At 30.1% G+C, this 24,768-nt stretch overlaps 1 protein-coding gene across 7 annotated transcripts in view; it reads left to right on the top strand.

Moving 5' to 3' along the window:
• LOC129909023 (cAMP-specific 3',5'-cyclic phosphodiesterase) overlaps positions 1–24,768 on the top strand; it is a 308,658-nt gene that overhangs the window by 87,928 nt on the left and 195,962 nt on the right. For 4 of the 7 annotated variants that reach the window (XM_055985952.1, XM_055985951.1, XM_055985945.1 and 1 more), the window contains exons 1-3: positions 11,189–11,309; positions 18,801–19,049; positions 19,338–20,152. In XM_055985952.1, the coding sequence (XP_055841927.1) occupies positions 18,951–19,049; positions 19,338–20,152 (914 nt within the window). In that variant the 5' untranslated portion in view covers positions 11,189–11,309; positions 18,801–18,950. Of the gene's footprint in view, positions 1–11,058; positions 11,150–11,188; positions 11,310–18,800; positions 19,050–19,337; positions 20,153–24,768 lie in introns of those variants that run through there. The other 3 variants (XM_055985942.1, XM_055985944.1, XM_055985943.1) reach the window with 2 other exon arrangements.

The following is a 24,768-nucleotide window of genomic DNA, read 5'->3' as shown; positions in this document are numbered from 1 at the left end:
ACCATAGATGGAATTTGCAAACCAATTTTGCATAAACACATACGCAAATATTGTATCTCTGCAAATAATATTTTCTATTTGACGATGACTGTATAACACCTCCATGCCCACACCGATCAGTATTTGCTTTCCATGTCAGCAATACCTAATTTATGCATTAAAGTCCTTATTTATCTATGCAGAACCACTGACTTATATAAATGCAAAGCTACCTCCGGGACTATTCGTGAGTCTATTTTTTTTTGTGTTTGTTTTATTTTTTATTTTTACAAAAAAAAAGTAATGAAATGATGAAAAAAAAAAAAATTATAATAAGAAACGAAAAAAGGAATTGGTTTTGAGGCTGGGTAATGGCACTGAATCTATCGTAAAAATCTTTCCTGGGTTTGTATATATGTATATCGATTACTTATGTGAAGAAACCTACCTTGTGATGTCGTGCCAGGAGCTTAAGTAAAGAAAATGAATCTGAGAAGTGATATTATCAGGGCGTGAGCAGAGACCTCGAGAATGAAATTTCCAAATCAATGAGGCAAGACAGTGTTGTTTTGAATGAATATACTATACATATACTCATGCTTTAAGGATTTTGCGATTTAAGGGTGGTGATGGTATAAACAATTCACAAAAGGTTGTTGTGTGCTAAGCTTATTCATTGGAATTGTGTTTGTAAATCGAAGACTAATCATGACCGTGAAATTATTTCGTTTATATAAAAACACTTCAAATTTCAATACCTACATCAACAAAAACAGACAAAAAAAAAAAATGAAAACGTTTTATTTATTGAGCTTGAAGCAGGCTGTAGAAAACATGAAATTGCTTGCTTTGATTTTGTTATCCTCCAAATGCATAGACATTAGAAGTGTGGAGTTCTGGATGGTTTGGAAGAAAACCGCTGATTGTGGAATTTTGTCTGAGTATGACCCGTGTTATGCATTTGATCGTTGCTGCTATTACCACAAGTTGAGTACCTGTCTTTATCTTTGCTATCTGGTAGAAGTTTGTAGACTTGAAGGGTTTCCAAAAATAGAGGCAAAGCACTTTTGTAATATGTTTTTTTTTTCTATTTTAATTCCAGTTTTTGTTAAGCTTTTTAAATACCCTTTTATCAGATTTAAAAAATCAGTTTCCCTATATTTCGTTCTACATAATAGTCTATTTTTCCTGTACTAAACATCGAATGCAGAATATTGAAAAAACTTGGAACATAGTATTTATAAAATGAAACAAATTACTTATTATCCTCGTAAAATTGTATTAAACTCGTACAGAAATTCCAATATACGAAATTCTATATACGAATTACTTAATAACAGAGGCGGCGCTAGGCCAAAATTAGGCGTGTGCAAGAGTAAATTTGCGGGGCCCCTAGGAAAATGATTTTGGACTATCATTTTGAAAAAAGTATCAAATCTTTCGTCCAAGTTCAAGTTCAAAATTGTTATAACAATCTTAAGACAATAGGTGTTCCATATCTACGTAGATGAAAACAAAATGCACGATTCTATCTCACGAACTTGTTCTTGCTTTATTTTTTAAAAAGTTTTTATATAAATAAGATTTGTTAAATGTAGGTACATTAGGGTGTGTCACTTTTGTATGGTCGAAAAAAAGTACTCTAATTTTGCAATGTAATAGTGGCCAAAAGTTGTATTAGGGTCTATGGTTTAATAATATGTAAAAAAAGTATTATAATATCGAAAAAAGCGATTTTATATGAAAAAATGATTTTTTTTAATATATTTTTTTTGTATGCAAAAGGCGCAGTTTAAAAAAAACGTATATTTCAAAAATCTCTAAAAATACAAGTTTCTTCGATTTCTTCCTATATTTTGAGCGAGCCAAAGATAGTATTAAAAACAAAAATTGTAAACGCAGAACTTAATTTTAATAAGCAATGCAACTTTTAAAAGCTACTACACTTGAAAATTTCATAGTATGAAATTTTGCAGAAATTATTAATCTACATTCCAAATTTAAATGTAAAATTTTCTAAAGTTTGATTTTCTAATAAAATCTTAATTAATACTGACATCTTCAACCTTCACCGCTTCATTAAAAGCTCCAAATGGTTTAATTAGTGAGGAATTTCCTTGCAAAATCATGGTATCACAACAGCCTGACAGACATTTCAACCTAAACCTAACCTAGGCTAGTTTCACGTTAACCTCAGAATTTGTAAAATTGACACTTTTAAAACAACCTGTAATGTAATTTCGCTGAGTGCCATATTTAAATAAAAAATTAAAATTTATCAGTAGGAAGAAGCCGGATAATGTTTCTTTCTTTAAACTATAATATTTTTAAATCACCTGTATTTCTTTTAGAAAAACAGTTTTTGTTTCTTTCTTCGGCCTAACCGATGCGATGGTTTACGTATAGAGACGAAATTTGCATCAAAATATAGTTTTAGAAATATTTAAGACTAATAGCTTCTTTTAATTTGTGATTCAATTTGGATTTTGAGTTGAAGAAAAAGATATCTAAAAAAATTGTGGAACTATATTCTACGTTTTCCGTGCTATTGTTTATTTTTATCCATCATCTAGTTTGAAGTTTTTCAATGAAGTTATATAATAACTAATGGGAGTTGTTTCTGTTGATGTTTGCTTTCCTCTGTTAGAAAATTTTCAATAATTTAATATTTGTTTAGTAAATACATAAATTATTCAAATTTTAATTTGAGCAAAATTGTTGATTTAAAACGGGAAAAGTTTGGTGGATTGTGAATCTTTCATATTTTGAAATGTTCAAATACGGAATTCACACAGCGAAAATTTTACTGAATTAAATTGCTCTTTTTAATCATTTTAAGGAAGTTCAACAAATTGACGGCGGAAAGCAGAAATTTTCCTTAACAAAGTGTTTAAATTTATACAATGTGTGAAAAATCAGTTTATATAAATTGCGAGCGTTAGCAAGCAAAGAAATTTTTTAGAGGAAATATAGTTTACCCATTCTTAAGCCTTATACAAAAAATTATTTCGTATAATTTTAAATACCTACCTATACAAAATTGAAAAATACCCTTAACCTTATAAGCAAAAATTTTAAATACCTAATGTAATTTGTTCGGCAAGCTAATTATGCGCTTCACTTGAGAAAATAAAATAAAACAATAAATCTTAGATTTTCTATTTCTATTTAATTTTTCTTTCGTACTTTTGCAAAAAGTGGCCAATGTAGTAACGACCATGCTTCGACTCATCTCAATGCAGTTATGGAAATCGAGTGGAAATAAGCCAATTTCAATTATTTTTTTGATTGATTGTTATGATGAATTAAGAAGAGACATGGTTTTTCGGATTTTATTATTTCCAAAGGCCGTAACATTTTCATTTGGCGCCCGCGGGGCCGTGTGCGGGGGCACACTCCGCACACTCCTTCCGCCGCCTCTGCTTAATAACATAGTATCAATGAAACGAGTTTAACAGTTCAGCGTTCAAAATTAAACTTACTTTTCAAAACTATTTGTTTGCTTCTGCTTATTATTGCACCGCATAATAAAGTTCTTTGACTTACCACATCAAACCAAATAAAGACTGGCCTCTAGGAATGTTATTCAATTATTATTATTTGCAAACAAAAATTGATTTTCATGCAGAAAAACTTATATCGATTCAACCCAATACTTGATTTTGTATGGTGATCTAAAGAGGTTTATGCCGAAACATGGCACAATCACCATATGATGTAGGTACAAAAGATACAAATTTATGTATTGGATTCAAGTGCTTTGTTTTGTTTGTGCACTCTGCGCTGGCCTTTTCTTTAATCTTTCAAGCATTTACATTTACATTTATCTACTTCGAAGTACTAGAAATAGCTTATCAATGGAAAATGAAACTATTGGCTGATACAAAAACATTGATACAAGACATTGAGACAACGCCGAGCAAGAACAAACAAAAGTAAGATAACATATGTATGACAACGCACGGTCCACCAACTTTCACCTAACAACGCTCAAGATGCTTGATTTCAGCGATCTATCGGGAACTCGGAATCAATACTTTTAATTTGGAAAAAAAAAAACATATGGTCACTGTGGCGTATACGTGTTTTTTTTTTTTTTTTTGTAATTCAAAAAGGCATGTAGGTGTTAAAGTGAGAACACAAATATAAAACGATTGTATGCGATAAGGGTATTGAAATGAAAAATTAAGAATATCTAGAAATCTCTTAAGTATTCGCTAAAGTCAAATCTTTATTCATAGTAAAATAATATGCACGACTGGGTCGCACGTACTTGCTCTTGTAGTTCAAAGTATCTTTATCTTAAATATCTATTGGAAATTTAAGATTTTGTTTAGTGTGGAGAAAAAAAAATTTTTGAAATCGAAAGTTAAAAAAATTAAATTTTTAAAATTTTTTTTCAAAAACCTTTTTTTCATATTTTTTTTTTACATTTTGCACTTCAAAATTATGTCTGTAAATTTTGAATAAAATTGACTTTGATGAAATATATGAACTTAAAAAATATGTCAATTTTTGAAAAACGGCAACGCCATATTTCCGTTCTCCAAATTTTTTGAGAAAAACTAAAAACGCAGATTTGTTAGAATCAATAAGAGTATTACGTACAAAATCGTTAAAACCGTTTTCGAGAAAATTGGAATACCTCGAAAACGTTATATGGGAGATATGAGTTAAAAAAGAGATAAAAAAATTAAAAAACGGGTCTAGGGAATTACGTAAAAATCATCTGCACCAAGTTTCAAGTAAATCCATCCATCCGTTTGGGCCCTAGCTCGACGCACACACGCACAGACCGACGCGACGGACGGCATGACTACTTTTTTGATCTTCTCCATCATCGTAATGTTGGTTTTGATTAAAACCTCGAATTTTTTTTTCTACACGAAACCAATACTTGCCCTATAGAGCAATTAAAAAGAGTGGCAACTTGAGTAGAGTAAAATATTGACATGTGAAAAATTATTTCTCACAATGTAAGTTGACTGATTCGATGACACTTTCAACTAAAAACTATTTTTTATAGTAATTCAGTAATTTAACTTATTTAACTATATTGGCCTAAAATGGTTTCTCGGAATGGAAAACTTGTAAAAATGACGCACAAAGCTTGAATTTTGGTTTAAAAAATAAGTTGTATAGTTTTTTCCACGAACCAATTGCGCTAGCCAGAAAAAAATGTACTTTTGTACTTATGCAAAAATGTAGTTAAGCCTTTTGTTTTTGTTTTGTTTACAAATAATATAGAAAAATAATATTTAAAATGTGCTTCGTGGAGTGAATAAAAAAAAACTTAAGAGTTTCCTCAAGTTTTGGGTTATTAGTGCGAACTGAAGAATTCTTCAAGTAAAAATGACTTCTCAGACGTACAACACTTGAGAAAAATTTCGACTTGAGTGATGACTACAAATAAAGACTTCGGTTGAGTGAATGAACAAGATATTTCTAAACTTGAATTGCATGCAAAAATAAATTCTGGTTTGGTTTAAAAATTTTTTTTAAAAACTATAACTTTAAGTAAGAATCGAAAATATTATACAACACGAATTTCACTAAATAAGACCTTAATTGTTCCATACGTTTCAAAAAAGGAGTCTTATTTTACCATATCGTGTCTACTATACCTAATCTATCAGTATACATCAGTAACTCTAACTATTAATCTTTCCAGGTTAATAAGACAACCATAACACAATAAACACGCACCCAATATAAACAATATAAACTTATCCGTCTGAATGAATCTATATTTTCATACTCACATGAACTTTTTGCGCGAACATTAACCTCACTTTGTGTGTGTGTCCTTGAGATTTGAAATAAAATTTCATATTTTCATAACAATATTTACCTAATTGAAAGCCTCAAAATAAATAATAACAAACAAATCAAAACGTTTTTATTTGAAAAAAACTTAATTTATAAAGACACAAGAGATACAAATAAATTGTGTCAGAAGATACAAGTGCGTTTGGATAATAATAATAATAATGCGCACTACATAACGATACAAACATCTGTTTGATTCTAATGGAATGTTTTTGTTCGATTAAAATAATAATTTATTGATGTTGTTGTTGAAGAATACGAGAAAAATACGAGAAATTTTAAATATTATATTTTTTAATGAGGTTTTTTTTTTTTTGTTTATCTTGTTTATCGTCGGGCAATAATCATTAAAATTTTTAAAGGAGAAAAAAAAATAGTATCTAATTCCTAGATAACCTGTAGAGCCTCCACTGGCTATGATGTCAGAGCACTCTGCATAAGTGGGTGGCATCTTATATAGATATTTAATTCGATTGCTTTTGCTTGAGGGCGATCCCAGCGGGAGAGGTGGCATGGCAGTGGGTGTATTTCTGTGCACCTAAAGGGACGTGTTGTAGGTACTTACCTGCCTGATGGGAATCTTTTTTTTTTTTTATTATTGATTGTGTTGTTGCGCGTAGCGTGCTTTGAATAAGTTTCCTCTGCAAGTATATACGAGTACCACCTATCTATCGTTTGCGGTTGTGGTGCACTTGGTATGTGGGTAATTTCATTCAAGTATTTGCTTAGGTTAACCTCCCCTCTTGACGTCGACGATGGTAGCGGAGGTGATGGTGTGAGTATTAATCTACATTTTTAATGCGTCTTCGTCGTCCTTGAAGGACTTTATTGCATCTTTACCCTGAACCTTAAAAACACTTTTTTTTTTGTATAAGCCGCTTATCGTGAACATCGAGACCTATTTTTTATTGCTCGTTTTTTTTATTTATTTTTTATATTAAAAAAAAGGCAAATAAGAGTTAACATGTTGAATTACATTTACGTTATGATTGATTTTTTTTAGAGCTAAGAGAACAATAAATGAAGAAAAAAAAAAGGAAATATTTAATAAGATCCAAAGTGAATCATTAGCTTTATTGCTTTGTTGGAAAGGTGTGTTTCAGTAAACATTTTTTTTATATATTTTTATTAGCTACTTACTTCTCTTGCTTAGGATGCAGAAAATGAAAACTTGGCATTAAAAAAAAAATGGTATGATGTTTTCTAAAAGAAAAAAATCTGCAATTAGCGAACCTCAACCTAATTATCGTCTTTAAAATGGACTATGCTACCTTCTTACTTGCCCTTCTTAATTTTTTGAATATTTTTGGAAAAACTTTCAATTTTTTTATATTGCAGTTAGGCTTTGTTTTAAAACGATAAGCTCTTAAGTTGCACAGGTCTTGAAATAGATCACATCCAACATTGTTCCCAAAAATTTCGAAATTGTAGTTTTATAGTCGTCATTTTATTAAAAATACTCATTCCACGAGAAAAATCAATGAATTGAAATGTGGAGCATTTTTAAGCTCTAAAAACTTAATATTTAATGACGGTAACTAACCAAACTATACGTTAACAAAAAGGAAAAAAACTCTGATATGTACTTATTCTTGTACCTATACAATATTCGATAATATACGATTTGGAAGTTTCGTTTGGTACCTTACGTCAAAAACTTGATATGTACTATTTCAATGTACATTCAGGAAATATTACGGACTAGATATTTAGGCAACGTCATTTTTTGAACGGAAATTTGAGTAAATTGACTAAATTAGTTTGGATATGATGTTATTGTCAAATTTCGAAATTTTATTAAGAATTTTGCAGATCGCATGGGACAGGCACCAAATTTCACTTTTAATATTAATTATAACCGATAATGCACTTTTTACTCGTCTTTCACACAAATAGATTTTTTTCTTTTAACTTAATACTGTAATTAAAAAAAGAGGTTATCTGTAAAGCCGGTTTACGGACGATGATTTTACGTGATAACGTCGTCAGAAAACAGGTTGTGTGCTTTTGTTTAAAATGAGTCATTTGAAGCGTTTACTTATTTCAAACAATCATAATTTACAAGAAAAAGCTAAAAAAAATACCTTTTTTATTTTCTCATTACATTAATTTTTTTATTTAAAAAAAAATTATGCCAAGTATTTCTTCTTAAGAATAAAACTATTTTAAAATTTTTACAATGCGCAAAAAGTATAAAAATAATTTATTAAAAACAATCATTTTCATCAAAAAAAAAAAGCAAAAAAAAACATGAATTTTTATCTTCTCACATCATTAATTGCATTTTTTTCCCTAACAACCTATACAAAATTTTATGCCATCTGAAAGCTTATTGTCTTAGCTCAAAACATATATATCGATCAGGTCTATGAGACATCTACAAAAAGAGCTAGAATTTTTTGGACTCGATCAAATTTCATTAAAAAAAGCAAAAAAAAAACATTTATATTTATCAATGTTTTTGTTGGACAATCTATTAACAAATTTACCATGTGAAAGCTTATTATTTCACCTTTTAAATGACGTATCAATCTCATTTCAAAGATTCCTACAAGAGAAGTTAGAATTTTTTAAAGTCAACCATGTCGAATTTCCAGACTGAGATTACGGTACTTCCCACACTGGTGGCTGTTCGGGGGGCAACAGATCTCCACTGGTGTTTTGAGGATTTTCGCAAGTTTCCTGATTTAACATTGTGTAGCTTGTTGTTAGTCTACCGTTATGTGTGATACACCAAATGAAAGGTAATTGTATCAGGATGCTCATAAAATATATTATATATATATATATCTGCTCTTTGTCAAAAGTTATAACCTGTTGAATTCTTAAATTTTATTTTACCGTTATCTCAAAATTGTGTTTACGAAAATGATTGAAACTTAGCACACATATAGTCGTAATCATGGTCTATCATTACTCCATATACTTTATTCCTGTATCTATTAAAGAAAAAAAGATAAAAATAAAAAACGATGAAAATCTGTTAAAAACTTTCAAAAAAAGTGTTTTTTAAAACTTGTTTCTTCCGTTATTCAATCAAAACTCACTAAACGTTTCCAATTTTTTGCACATAAATGCATAAGGCCCTACATGTCCTATAAGTTTGAGATTTTTTGAACTCTCCAAAAATAGAACTAAAAATCAAAAATTACCCAAAAATACCCCTTAAAAACAAGGTGTTTTTCAAAAATTCATATTTCGAAACGCAGAGTGTTGGAAAAAAAATCCGTATCACACCCCTAATTTTTTTTCCCTCATCTTTCACCTGGCATCTTTAAAATTGTCAAAAAAAAATTTCCTTTATCCAAAATCATCATTTTGTCATAGCCCCAACACGTGTACAACATTCAAACAAAACGTTATAGCTTAGTTTAAAATTTTTTTGGAATTTTTTCTTAAATGCAGTTATTTTTAAATTAGTCTCATCTATCTAAAGCAAAAAAAATCAATTCTCCACGACTTTGAGTTTAGATTTTAGTCCAAATTTCATCTTTCCGTTTTACCCCTGTTTACCCTGTTAAATGACGGAATTTTAAAAAATCCTTCATTTGGATTAAGCTTTAAGTTATTATCTTTCAAATAAGCTATAGAAGATTTTTGTATCTCTAATAGTTTATTTTTAATTTTCAATTGAATTTTTTTGCCGCACTGCGAAAGTGCGAGAATGTAACGTTATAAAATGGCGTCACTTTTTTGTTGTGGCTGCCATGGTTCATCGATTTATAAGACGTTATCACGTCAAAACATGTCATGTTGACAAAAAAAAAAACTTTCCGAAATTTTTAGGGAAAATTTTCTTGCCGAACTTTCCAGTTAACTTTCCAATAAAATTACCTAAATTGGAAGGATTTTTTTTTGACAGTTGACCAATCAGAGAATGAGAAATTACCTAAATACTTAGTCCCTAACGTTTCTGAACCTGTCCAATAAAAATCAGAACTACCGGATTTAAAACACGGTCTTTATCTACAAAATTGAAAAAGTTATTTAAATATTCTAATAATAAGTACATATTAGTTTTATCTCATGTTCGACATGACATGAACATTTTGGAAAATGTATCTGTCCTGCAATATTCAATTGAAAAATATTCGTCCTTCTCCTTCGAAGGTTTATGAAAAGAAACCCAACGTTTTTCCTCACATTCATATATCCATACAGATATACGTCATGTTAAGAAGTAATAAAAATCCCTAGAACATCGAAGTAGCAACATAAAAGCTTGTTTTATTAGCCACATATCAAAACATATTACTACCTTCCTACCTACATATAAAAATACATACCTAACCCAAGCCTGCTTTATAAAAAAGTTACTTAAGTTTGGTCACGAAAAGTCCGTTTGGACTTGTTGTGCATTGGATAACAATATTTTCTCTATACCTACAACACCACACCACGTGTTTGCATGTTTTATAAGATTAAGAAAATATGTTCAATTTTTTTTTTGCTTATTTCAAATAAAATATACATCTTCCGGTTTGTAATGATTATTTACGATCTAGATACTTTGGAACACTTGATATAAACAGGGTCAACTCAATATATATTATTCATTTTGTTAGTGACACAAATAACATTTGTGTGTCATACAAAATGAGGATTGTATGATGCACCATAACATTGATTGATAATAATAAACCCCTATAACAAATTTGACCATACCGCCGCCGCATTCAAAACAACCGGATGTACGTTCGTACATAAGCATGCGGAAATGTGTTAAAAGTATCTGTCATAAATGAATGCATGAGTGTGATCTAGTATACGATGCCAAAAGATACATCACGAGACGAATCATTTGTCAAATAGCTGTCTTATTATAATGGCGTTTTTTTTTCTTTGTCTCTATTCATAAGGTAATGTACACAACTAAGTTCTAAAGATATGACAACACTACTCAATGAAGAAAACACTAAAGAAGGTAAAAGTGAAATAAAATATAAATATGAGCATTTTACGATTACTGTCACATGAAAGTGAAAAATCGAAATTGGCGCCAAAGCAAAAAATTCATTATGACGAAACGTCAGAAATGTAAAAATGTTTTATAAACAAGGCAAGTTTTTGCGATGAATGCTAAACAGTGGGTTATATTATTGAAATCGAAAGACAAAAGTAAAAACACTCAGTTTTGTTTTGAGTCCTAATAAACACTATACAAATTATGTAGTTTAAAAATGGGAAATAACGAATGTTCTTTGATATAAGTTTCAGTATAAAAATAATTGTTTTTGATTCTGTATTACAAAATTAATTTAAGAATAATTGTCGTATACAATTTTAAAAGCATTTAAGTTTTCAATATTTTCAAATCAGCATTTTATTAATTTGACGAATGGTTAGCAAAAACTATGCTTTGATTCATTAATTTTTGTTTTTGAGGAACAGATTTTAAGATTTAAGGACATCATTGCCAAAGTTATTTGGAAAATGGACGAATATTTGGTGCATATTTACGTATATCAACTTAAAACTCATCGATATTTGAATTATTCAAGGTAAGACAAATATTAAAAAAAAAAAATTAAAAATCCCAAGTTGCTTGAAAATTTGTCATACAAGTTAAGGCAGAAAATTCAAACTCAACTTGTACAGTACCTACAGCTTCTTCCTTCATTTTTGTTAAATGTTAAAAAAAAGCAATGAACCAAGGATAATATTCGTATGTATTTCACGCTGCAATGTCGGTGAAACGACTCGGGACTCATCTCTCATCTCTACTCATCTCTTTTCGAAGAAATGGAAAACAACTTTATTGAAAGATTTTCTTTAGTTTTTCATTGTAAGAGCTTGCCATTGAGCCGTTTTCGATAATGAATACGTTGTATTTTACAAGAAAAAATTAAATTTTTAAGCAATTTTTGAAAGTAGAAAAAGTTCATCCCGCAATTCTAATACAGTAGCGAGCAAAAAAAAAAAAATGCAAACAATAAAAACATTTTGCTTTTTTTTGACCAAGTAATGGTTTTGGAGTAAAATATTCCACAAATTGACTCTGTTTAATGAAAATAAAACAGTTTCAATATGCCACATTTTTTAACTTAGTTCTTTTTAAAAACTCTTTAAACCTCTTTCGTTTGCTTTTTTTTGCTCTCTACTGTCAATGTCGCAAACAAATTATCAGTTTTTTTCACATTTCTAGTGAGGAGAGCTTTTTATTTTAAAAACAATCATCAAATACAAACATATATATTTTAAAATAAAAAAAAAAATCATAAAAATAAAAATTTGAAAAATCAAAAAAGTGTGAGCGAATTACACAAACGGCAGGCCGTTTAGAGCAATAAAGTTCATAGTTTTTTTTAACTAAATTTAAAAATTCAAATGGCCTGTAGTCCAAATGCGTTTCTTAACGTTAGTTGTTTTCTCAAAGTTTTTCATCTAGCAGTTCGTCTTCCTTTAGTATTTAAGATGCAATATATTTTTCAAGTCAATAGAACAATGCCGTTTTGTTAGTTTGTATATTCCTGAGATCTCAAATTTGGAGAGTTTTTTAGGTCTCCAAAACCACAGTTTTAAACATTTGAAAAATCGCTTAAAATTTGACCAATGTTTTGATTCTTTAATGGTTTGCAGTAGTATGTAATATATTTTGAAGTTTGAAAGCATGCAAGTTACGTTTTGAGAGTTATGAGAAGATTTTCAATATTATTTATTAATTTGTAATTAAGAAAATCCAAGAAAAGTCTTCAATTTTGTTGTAAACATAGAAATAGACCGAGAACCGAAATCAAGTCTTGCGAGTAGAGACTAACTAACTAACTGCATCTGCACTCTAATGGGAAGTTTTCTATGTTTTCAAAAGGTTTTAAGTTTGTGCAACATGATTCTTTTTTGACTCTCTCTTTTCAAAATATTAACGAAATACCAAATTGGTGAAGCTTCATTCCCTCTCCTGCCTAAAGCTCATGTGCCTGGTTTTGGGACTTTTGATATGATATAAAAAAACCTATTTTACATTTATTTTACAATCTTGGATCTTCGTTTTCAAAACTAATATGTGTGCCAGCTTTAAGCATCTTACATAAACATAATTTTGAATAATGTATGAATGCCTTAAACAAAAATGTTACAGTTTTCATGACATTCTGTTCTACTGTGCTTCCAGATGGAACGATTGTAATTTGCAATGTCCTTCAGTTTGAGTGAAAAATAAAATCTGATAAATTACGACCAAATGTTACTGACACTTTTCGAAAATGTAAAAAAAAAACTGACAGCAGGATAACCAAATAGCGATGCATGAAATTTAAAACAATTCGAAAACATGTTTGAGTTTCCAGCAAACCTAGTTATTATTTATAGAAACAATTTCCAGAGAATCAAAAAACAAAAAATCATTAAAACTCTTTTTTGAATGAACTTTAGGGATTAAAAGAATGCTAATCAGAGCACTTGATTGAAACAGTGTTGCATATCCAGCAGCACAATATCTGTGTGTGCTGCACCCAACACAATTATGCCAAAATAGTGTCTGTTTAAAGAGTGTTTGGTTGTGTGGTTGGGTTGTTCTGTTCATTCGTTCCACGGCAATGAATTTAAATTGCAAGCTTGATGTCGCTTATTTGCATGAAAGTTTGTTCGTAATTTTCACGCCACAGCCAGCGCAGCGTTGAGCAGGGAAGGGTGGTTGCGCGTGTGCTTTTATTTTCAATAGAGATAATTTCAAAAAAAGAGGGTGGCGAAGCAGGGGTTCATTATTTGCATCATGATGCTAGTGCGATGGTAGGAATTCTGAGAATATTCTTGTTTAATATGATGAATATGGAAACGTGCAATATGGAATGAACCGTATTATACCCGGCAATGTGGGGCTTGTTTAAAGTAGCAATACCTACACTAATTTGCATTTGCACCCGCATCTCAATCAACTTTGTATATGATGCACTCTCTTCATGCCTTTGAAAATGTTTTTGAAATTTACAATACAAAGTAAAAGTTGTTCGCACAAGAGTGAGTAGTAGGTAGGTACTTTAAAATTTAAAAGTGCAATTTTAAGCACTGGGCATCCGCAAACAAATTTCGAGTTCTATTTCAAAATCATTATATTCAATTCAATTGTATCTCGGTGGTTGTCAATAGTGCGAGTCTATAAATGTGTATGCATTTATGCACAGTTTCATTGTTTGGAAGTTGCAACATTTGTTATTGGATGGTTCATTAATTCAGATAGCAGGGAAAAATCAATTTATGAATTCAACTTGTGCATGACAGTGTTGAAATACTAACATTGTCAGAACAGATGGTTCGATTCACTTCGATATTGGTAAATTCCTAACGATTTTTGGACTGTCTTCAGAATACTTTTTGCATTTTTTTTTTCCAAGAAATAGTCCATCAAATCAATCTAACGTACACTAGTCTAAGCAATGGAAAGAAAATTTGAGTGACAGTTGATATTGTTAAATTCCTAACGATTTTTGGACTGTCTTCAGAACACTTTTTGAATTTTTTTTTTTCTAAGAAATAGTCCATCAAATCAATCTAACGTACACTAGTCTAAGCAATGGAAAGAAAATTTGATTGACAGTTGCTCAGTGTGTATTTGTTGTATAATCCAAAAAAAATTGCAAGGTCCAACAATTTCACTGGTTGACAGCCAAAATGGACACTCAATCCCACTATTTTTTTTTCTTACCCCAGGGATTCGGAAATCACTTTTAAAAAAATTACGATGGATAGGTTTTCGAGATATGATTTTTCAAAGTTTTTTGTCGTTGTTTTTTCCAGCCTATGTACTTAGCATTTGGGATATCTATATCTTGAGTAATAAACAACTTATCTGAACAAAAAAGCCGGTGCTAACAAACACTAGAACAACTTTTCTGGGTCACTCCAGTTGTTTAAGTGCAATATATTAAAACATTTAAAAAAAAATCGAGTTTTTAAAGAAAATTTCTGAAAAAAACTTTATTACTGAAAGAAAAAATCAAAATCTTTTGAATCCTAATAGTTTTAAATTTTTTATGTATAGTACACTTTCTGGCAAAGATAAAAAGATAATTTTCTTCAAAATCTATGGATAAATTATAAAGATATGACCATTTTTGTAACGATCAATATTTTCGACTTTTTCTGTTACTTTTTAAGTTTTTGTCTATAACTTGAAAAGCAAGCCGAATTTTTTGTAGATAATTAAATTTCCTATCGATGTGTATCTTTTTAAAAAAAATTAAAATTGAAATATTGTAAAAAACTTAAAAAAAAAAACTATTCATAAAAGAAAAAAAAAACCGAATTTTTGATGTTTTTACTAAATGGTCTATTTTTATCATTTAAGCATTTATAGATATTGAAAATGCAAAGGAGAAAAGAAGATACTTTATCTTTCAACATAATGGTCACAAAAATTAAATACGGCTAAAATTGGATAAAATATGGACTTTCAAAATCTACTGTTTTTGGTCTTTTTGAACCATTTTTTTATCATTAATTTAAACCATAAAACCACTAAATGCAAGAAATATATTCAAACTTAGAAAAAAGTTAATCTATTTTCATTTGAAACAATTTATAAAATACAAAAATAGTTTCGAAATTTAAGATAGACGATACCTATCATATGAGAATATTTTTTAGAAAACAGAGGTAAAAAATTGATAAAAACAAAAAAAAAAATACAAAATTTCTAAAATGTGAAAAATTTAAAACTATAAGGATTCAAAAGATTTTGATTTTTTCTTTCAGTAATAAAGTTTTTTTTTCAGAAATTTTATTTAAAACTCGATTTTTTTAAATGTTTTAATACATTGCACTTAAACATGGGGATTGACCCATAAAAGTTGTTCTAGTGTTTGTTGCTTATTTACTCAGCTTCCAGGCACCGGCTTTTCTGTTCAGATTAGTCGTTTATTACTCAATATATAGCTCAAATACTAAGTAGGCTGGCAAAAACAACGCTAAAATCATACCTCGAAAACCTATTCATAAATATTTTTTTAGATAAGATTTTTGAGTTTTCTGGGCTCAAATCTATACGAAAAGTATAACGGCACTAGGTGTCCTAAAAATTTTTATTTTTTTGTAAACTAGTGTTATCTATAATTTCTAATAATGTTTTAGTAATCAATTAAAGACACACGTCAATAATAATAATAAATATTTTAATATTAACAATTTATACCTGCTTATATGTACTTGTAAATAAGTGAATGATTGTCATTGTCATCTCATGGTCCTCTGTACTTAAGAGATTAAGAATATGTACACTGCCGCTCATCTGAATAGGTTCACATTTTAGTTCATCTTACTTTTAGCCTGTCTTGGTATTTAATGCAATGGCACATCTTTTTTATATATGTAACGAGAGAACATCTTTATGCGCTTAGTTTAGGAGAAAAAAAATTGTCTTGGGGCCTACCGTTCTTCTCACACGGTAGCTAGACCAAATCTAGTCAAAAAATCAAGCATATTTTTTGGCTCATCTGAATAGGTTCAAAAGCAAAAAATGTTAATAAATGATGAGTTGCATGGGTCTGTTTGACTCAAAATTGTGTCTGTAAATAAATCTGATTGTGTATAACCTGTAAGGATGAAAACGGGTCGTGAAAAAATCTTTAGGCGCGGAAAAAATGGGGAAAATAAAAGAAGTCTTTGAATCAGCCCGAAACCAACGATGCATTTGGACAAAAACAAACGCAAGTTAAAATTCAGTAAGCAGTTATTTGCGCAATATCCAAGGGTATAGAAACAACATTAAAAGTCGATGCAACGTAGTCACAACATGGCCCGATAGATGTGCAATGATCACAACAGCATGACTTTGCGCTAAAAATTAAGCCGAAAACCGGTATAAAATGCAGTTTAACGACGGCAAAACGGGTTGTCAGAAGTGGGAAACATTTAAGAAGAACAATACTTCGCAAAAATTACCACTTTACAAACCACGAAAAGAAACTCGCCTACAATAAAAAAAAAAAAAAATTGAAATTGAAAAGTCTTATTTCTACATCTTATAAATTTTAAATCAGAAGTTTCCTATTTTAAAACATGGAACGTAATATTACTGATGAATTGATTGAATTTTATGGAAATTTGGATATTCAGAATAATAAACTTGCCTTAGCTCTATTGGAACCATTGAAGGATAAGACCGATGAATCAGAAGATTGTACAGCTAGAGGAAATGGAACCTTCCTGAGAGATCATCCTTTATTAACGAAATTGCTTGCTCATCCCAAAATGACGCTGGGGAAAATTTTAAAAGTTTATCCAAACTTAAAATATCCAAAATGTTTCGATATGGAGACTAATGTGGCTGCATTGTTTCGTAATAAAGTTTAAAATATACAAAAATTTGAATTTACCTAAAAATTGAAAACAGACAGGAGTGTTTAAATTTTTTCTCAACTAAAATATAGTAATTAAAAATAACATGTTGTAGTTCAATTATATGCCTCAAATCAATGTCAAAACGGAAAAAATAGTGTAAAAAAACTAAATTAAAAAAGGTCCTTTTATTCATAGAAAAAAAAAACCGGTTGAAAATTGAAGACGGAAAAATTTTTTTAATTACTGTAGGTAAATATGCAATACCTCCGTTGTTCCGTTGTTTTTAAAATAAGTTTTGTTAATTCAAAACTAAAAAAGGATTTAAAAACACCTCATTCCTGGAAGATTTCTTCTTATCTTGATTCTTGAAAATAGGTCTCATCAAGAGAAGCTCATAGACACTGTTTCAAAAACTTGTATGCTGAATCTTATGTTTCGCAAAGAAGTTATTTTAAAACTCTTCTTTTTTTTTGCTTATAAACGATGTTCTATTGTCAACAAAATTGTACCTTTTTATGTTTTATGAAATTTCTTCACTGTTTTTTACTAATTTGACTGATTTCTAATCTTCCCTCAGTTTTGTTCTAGCAGCTCTACTAAAATGTAGAAAAAAAATCGTTTATCGAGATTATAATGGGAATATCTCGAAAAAAATTCTGATTTCGGATTCGAGTTCAACGCACACAAAAAACATCTAGAAAAATATTGTTTTGTTGCTAAAAAAGCACTGTAAGCTAGGGAAATGTTCAAAAAGTACATAGCCAACGAAAATATCTCTAAAACTCGAGCGGATAGAACAATTCTGACTTTGTATTCAAATTCAGCACACCCAAAAATTTAGAAAAATATTGTTTTGTTCCGAAAACGAAACCTAGGGAATTGCTTTAAAAGTACATAGTCAAAAATCGATGATCGAGATTTTATAACTGGGAAATCTCGAAAACACGAGCTTATTAAAACATTCCGGTAAAAAATTCTGGTTAAAAAGGGGTACGAAATTATATTAAATTCATTCAACAACTAATCATAGGACTTATTGGTGCAACGAACGTACTTAATTCTGTTAGTTTTAATTTTGCATTTAATTATCATTAACTTTTTTTTTAAAGTTAAAGCGTAGTCGTTATCATAGCAATAAAAAGAACCTATTTTAAAAAAGTAAATGATAAGCATTGGCAATTTTTTTTGAAATTTAAAATCTAAACGCTTTAGAATAAAACTCGCATTTTTTTTTGGCTTTTGACATTCTTCTTAAGATTATGAAAAAAATTTCTATTAGTTTAAAAAAAGTATAGATTTAAGTGATTATAAATTAGTTAATATAATAAAGCTTCCCTTAGGTAAGCTAAGCATCGCCTGTGTGCTACAATTAAAAAACCGTTTAACTAATCAAAGTAAATTTAGATATTTAACAATTTTGTATGCCATTATTTTAAAACAAGGTATGCGACAAGTCGTGCATTTTATTTTTCATGGTTGCATGACTTACTGAAATTTGATTAAAATTTGATAGTGTTTCATTTAATAACACAAGTGTAATACAACGTAAGTGAACACCATGAATTACATTTCAGTATGATGCTTCCTCAAGCATAAAATGTGTGTTTACTTCAATTATTCTATTTTTGTTACTAAAAAGTATTTAAATTTCAAAAAAAAAATAATTCATGTAATAAAAATGACTTAAATTAATTAAGTTTTTTTCATTTTATTTTCAGGCGACAAATTAAAGACTGCCTGTAAGATCTCCAACTATCGACAACAACTACTGACTAAAATGTATACTACGTAAGATATAACTCAAATATGATTCGAATTGAGAAAATCTTACAAAGAGATCTCGAAGACAACTGCTACATTGCCATAAAATGCGATTAGCAAAATTCTCACATCACATAAAATTCAATAATGGTGGTCAAAAAGTGGAAACCGACTCCTCCTCTGCAAAGCATGCGCCTTCAAACAAGGTTTGTTTTCATGTTCTTTGAACTCCTATCAAAATCTACAAAGGCGAAATATTGATCAAATTGATTTAAATAATTAAAAAAATTTAAAAAAAAATCAAAAAAATCACAACGTCAAAAATCGTCAGTAAAAAAAAAAATTAAATTAAAAAAATCGAATTACATCATTTAATTTATTATTTTATATGTAATTTATAGTTTTTAGTCAAACTCCACGATTTATCATTCATTTATTTCAACGAATTTTATCTCACGTTATCCTAACATCAAAAATATTTTTAAAAATCACAGCGTTCAGCCGAGCATTCAAAACGCATATCAAAGCCCAAGTGCTTCGGAGGCACAGTGTTTCGCTGCTGTATACCTTGTCGCGGGGGCTCAGCAGCCCCCGCTACAAGTCCGCCGAATTCACCGATTCCATCGGATGAACTTAATAACATTGTTATTGAAGGACACCATACTGTTAACAAAGTTTCCACACCTGAGAGCCTAGAGCCCACATCCCCCGTATCTAAGCGTTCGGATACATCGGACAGCCCAGATGATATTGTCGCCTCAATTGCATCCTCAATATCGAATCAGGCAAATAGTAATTCATCTGCGTCATCAACACCGCCCAGCAGGGTTTGCCAACCTCAAACGTCACCATTACCTCATATTAAAGAAGAGGAAGAGTCTGAACAAAACCAGCATCCGCCACTACAATTGTCCCGTACAACCCCAGCATCTCTGTGTGCCAGTGATAGACACTCCCAACGCGGCGGTTCTGAAGAATACTCCAGCTCACCATCGCCACGAATTAAACTGAAAATAAGAAAACACATCAAATCGGGCTGGAATAGAACTGTTGTAGCACTTGCAACTAACTCCAGTGAAACTCTAACTTCAAGCGGGAGTGCTTATAGCGGAGCAGGGAGTATCGGCGGAGGTTGTGGGAGTGGCAGTGTTGCCAGCAACGTCAATCATTCAAGCAATCTAGTTAGTTCCAATCCCCAGAGTAGTTCAATACTGCCAAAAATGCAGGCCGAACAAGGATCCATCGGTGATCTGCAGAAGTATCACAGTCGCTATTTGAAAAATCGGCGGCATACATTGGCGAATGTTCGGTAAGTCAATTTATCATTATTACTATATTATTATGTATTAGGTAAGATATATGTATTGGGGTGGGTCAAAACAAACAAATATCCTTTTTTTTGATTTTATACTTCGAAAGTCGATTGCGGAGACACCTCAGAATACATTCCCCAATTATGAGCTTTTAATATTAAAGGGAAGATCCTCCGCTATGCAATTTTCCATTTTTACATCCATCTTATATTTAAAACAAAAAAAATATTTTCTAAATTGCCCTTTTAGCAAATTTCCTTACATATACTTGTAGGAAATTGAACGCTCTACAAAAAAGTTCTTATACACTTTTTCGTGTATCAAATCGTTTAAAAGATATTCGAGGTCAAAAGTTTGAGAAAATCATCAAAAATTCGTTTTTTATTCTTAATTTTATAACAAATTAAAAAATTATAATAACACTGGTCGGAAAAAAACTAAAAAAAGTCGGGAGCAAGAACTTTATAAGGGGATTTTGATTGACTTTAGTGTGCTGAATTCAAAACTGTTAACAGATTTTTTCTATCACGTCTAGTTTTTGAGCTATACTCATCACTATTTTCGCTATAAAGCTTCAAAAACTACTTTTTGATTGAATTTTTTTTTATGTTTAGTCAAAAATATATATTTTCCGTGATATGTTGCTCTTTATAAGTCGAAATCAGAAGACGCAAGATGGAATGTGATTCAAAAAACCATTCATTACTTTGAAAAAAATAATCAAGATTTTGAGATATCTATCATAAATTCTTTTTTCAATATCTTTGAGAAAAAAAAATAATTAAAAAAAAATATAAATACCTCTGGGACGTGTTAATATGGTGTTTTGAGATTGCATAAGTAGTTTTACAAAAAAAATTAACGGTGATGTAATTCGATGTCAAATGTACCTAAAAATACGCGTTTTTGACCTATTAATATTCAATTATTTCAAAAACGTGACGTGCCAGTGAAATTTTGACTTCAGATTCGGACCCAGCACACAAAATTCCTCTCGAAAAGTAGGGTTTGGTTCTTGCTCTATATCCGTTGCCGACCAGTATAATCAAACGGGCAAGACATATTCTTGTAAAAAACAGATTGTTCTACAAAAAGTGTACTTTTTTCATTAATCTAACCATTTGAAAGATATTCGAGATCAAAGTTAAAAAAAAATTTAAAAACACATTTATTACTTTTTCAAAATTTTCTTTTTCACTGAGAATTTAAAAGGAAGCCTACTGAGCTGATCATAATCCAAGCTAAGCAGGTTATCAGCTATATCTTTTACCAGGCTTCTTGAGTCAAAGCCTTGATTTGGTAGCGTACGATGGTGTTTCCATTGGATCTTCGAAATGCAGCTTTAAGTAATTTTAACGTAAGGTAGCTCTCGAACAAATCCCATGTCTGATAATTTTTTTGTTTAAACTTAAGTTTAACCATTACATTTGGTTGATAAAGAAACAGTTATTACTCTTTGTGTGTATTTGTTAACCCTTCATGATCTCTTATTCTAAAACAACACATTCAATTAAAATCTAATACTAAGTTAAATCCGCATACGTCACAAAAAAAGTAATCTTATCTAATATGATTCTAATCTGACCTACATGCAATCATTTACATTCACATTTATATTACACACTCATACACTAACGCATACAAAAAATGAAAACACAAAAAAAATCGAAAGGTTAAATATTTTACCAGGCTTTTCATGCTAAATTGACTCAATCGATATTGATGAAATATTTTAGATAACCGCTACCCAAAGCTCTACGTAAAACGCATACAAAAAGAATAACACGTCACCGTATAGATTCCGTATAGGTAGGTTGGTTTAGTATATAAACATATAGCTCAGACACGTCAGCTTTATATTGTATGTACAATATACTACATTAGACTCTCCTTCCAAATTAATACCTTTGTGGACATTAAGACACATGACACAATATGAATATGGATGGATACTAGGTCGCATGTCCTTCCATGCATGATGGCTATATAACTATACGTATTCAGATTACTGACATAAACAACAAAAAGAACATAAAAGCAGATGTCCAAGTCTATAAATAAAAACGTGAGAAGTACTTCCGTATATGATGCCTCGCCTTTTGCTCTAACGTAAAAATATTACAAAAAAAAGTTTCCTTTATGCTGCTGGCGAAAAACTTATCAATTGTTCGAAGATTACGTGAAAAAAGGAAGAAAAAAAAAAACTATTTCAGAAAAATTGTAACATTTCTTAAAGCATATTTTTCTTTTCAGTAGAACATTTTTTTTTTTCGTTTTTTCTTTCGAATAGAGGCAATCATTTTCAATTCAGTAGCCAAAGAACTTAAAGAAAAAAAAGGACTCTTTAGCTGAAATGGGTTTTTTTTTAGAGAAACCTTTTGTGTAACGGAACAATAAACGTTTCCCTGAAGAGGTATGATGTATTGTGTATGAAATTTTTTAACAGGCGTCCACCAACGAGCAACACCGAAGACGTACATATCATGAATGATAGGAAAAATATGAAATTTTTAGGTTTAATAATTTTTAAAATTATTACTCTTGTAATATTAAGGACGAACCCAACTTATACTCATGGATAGATGAAAGGTCATATCCTTGATATTGTGCGTGTGCCTATGTAGTGTTATGTATGTTTAAAAAGAGTATAAGGAGTTGATGGGTGTGCTTCTTTTTACATTTCTTGTAAAAGAAGGTTGAAAAAGGGTGGAATGGCCATTTTTTATTCAAATCAATAGAGTGTTACCTTTTTTCTTCGTTTTTTTATCATTTTAAAATCAGGAAGACATTTTTTTGATATGTGTTCGTACTCCAATTAATAATGCAAGGTGTATATTATGACAGGTTTTATGGTGACATGAGATGGGAAATAAATTGAAAAAGGTATGGTGTTGGTAAGTGGGGAAATATAAAACAAAATTGAGGATGATGTAAAAAATTGACATACCCTCAGTGGCGTATTTTAAAATTTGTCAACCTGAGATATTAAATTTTACACCCATGATTGCATGAATTTTTGTTTGATGTCTCCACTGATATCGTTTTGCTGGTGATTTCGGGGGCCGAACAGATATTGTGTTTAGTTTTGAAAATTATTTATTCGTAGTTCTAGAATTGGTTTTCCGTATTTTCATAAGTTTGCATACACAATTTTTTTTAAGTTTTTACGGGATCGGGTCAAAATTCTGGCTTCAAAATTCTGCTTTTTTAACGAAAATTCTGTTTTTCAAAATTCTGCTTTTTAAAATTCTGCTTTTCAAAATTCTGCTAGCGTTATACTTGAACAAAAAAAATTCTGCCAATTCTGATTTTTTTTTATAGCATATGCGCTGACTATAGAAAAATACATCTCATTAATGTAATTCAACATTGGTACTTTTGGTAAAATGCATAGATTGACTTTCTTTCAAATTAAATCTATAACTTATTGGAACCGATGTTGTTTGATACAAAATATTGCTTTTCTTATTCAAATTTTTGAATATTCATCTTTATTTTATAGATTAAAAAATTTTGAATTATTTTCGGTACCTAATGTTTACATAGATAATTTTCAAGAAGATGATTTTGAATTTTGCACGCGCTTTTTGACATTTTCCAAACCCTTTTTTAATTTTTTGCAGAATTTTGAAAAACAGAATTATGAAAAGCAGAATTATGAAAAACAGAATTTTGAAAAGCAGAATTTTGAAAGCAGAATTTTGAAAGCAGAATTTTGACCCCAACCCAGTTTTTACATTCAGAATGTATTCAAAGTACAAGCTTTAAATGCAAAATTGTAAAAATCAAACAACTTTATAATTTTAAGGCCAGTCCCCATTAACATTTCTCCTAACAATAGTTCAGTCAATGAGAAGAAAGTAGGGGATCTGAAAAAAGTTGTTACGTTGTTCTAAACTGCATATTTTGTCAGCTGAAATGGCAAGTATATAGGTAATTGGTAAAATTGTCTGATCAAAAGTTTTCCACGAGAAACTCATACGTACAGTAAAATCTAGCATTCAAAACCCCTTGCTTTGCGTTGAGTGCGTCTTCTATTCTTCTATATGGCCATTTTTTGACGAACAATGATGAAATTTGGTGTTCTGAAGAATATAAGAAAGATTTATTTTATTTCAAAGAACAATTGAATCGTAAATTTTAAGAACGGAATAAGTCCATTTTGGAAAACTGTTGGGAAAAAAACTAAAAAACTGAATCGCGTCCTTTTAAGAACAGAATTTATTCGTTTCTTCGAAATTATGGGATTTTTCACTCCCTGTAACTTCGACAGCCAAAATATTTTTTTTTTGTTATGTTTCGACTTAGAAGATGTTTCATTTTCATCAAAAAGTCATTTTCGGAAAAAACAACATTCGGTTTTGTTGAAAATAATTTATAATTTCATGGTTTTTAAACTTTTCTTATATATTATATTTTTGCCAAATATGCTTTAATATTTGGCAACAATATATTACGAATTTAATTAAAAAAAAAATGTTAAGAAAATTATCCAAGTTATTTCTTGTGTAAAGAAAATCCAATAATAATTGCTCTGAAAGTGTGTTTTACCGAAGATTTTTGAAGCCAAAAAGTATGAATATCTAAGCTCTCAGTGAATACAGCAACTCGT

This window comes from Episyrphus balteatus, chromosome 2 (genome assembly GCF_945859705.1).
Source record: "Episyrphus balteatus chromosome 2, idEpiBalt1.1, whole genome shotgun sequence".
Lineage (NCBI taxonomy): Eukaryota > Metazoa > Arthropoda > Insecta > Diptera > Syrphidae > Episyrphus > Episyrphus balteatus.
Note: the sequence above shows the minus strand (reverse complement) of the source record. Positions and strands in the feature narration are given on the sequence as shown.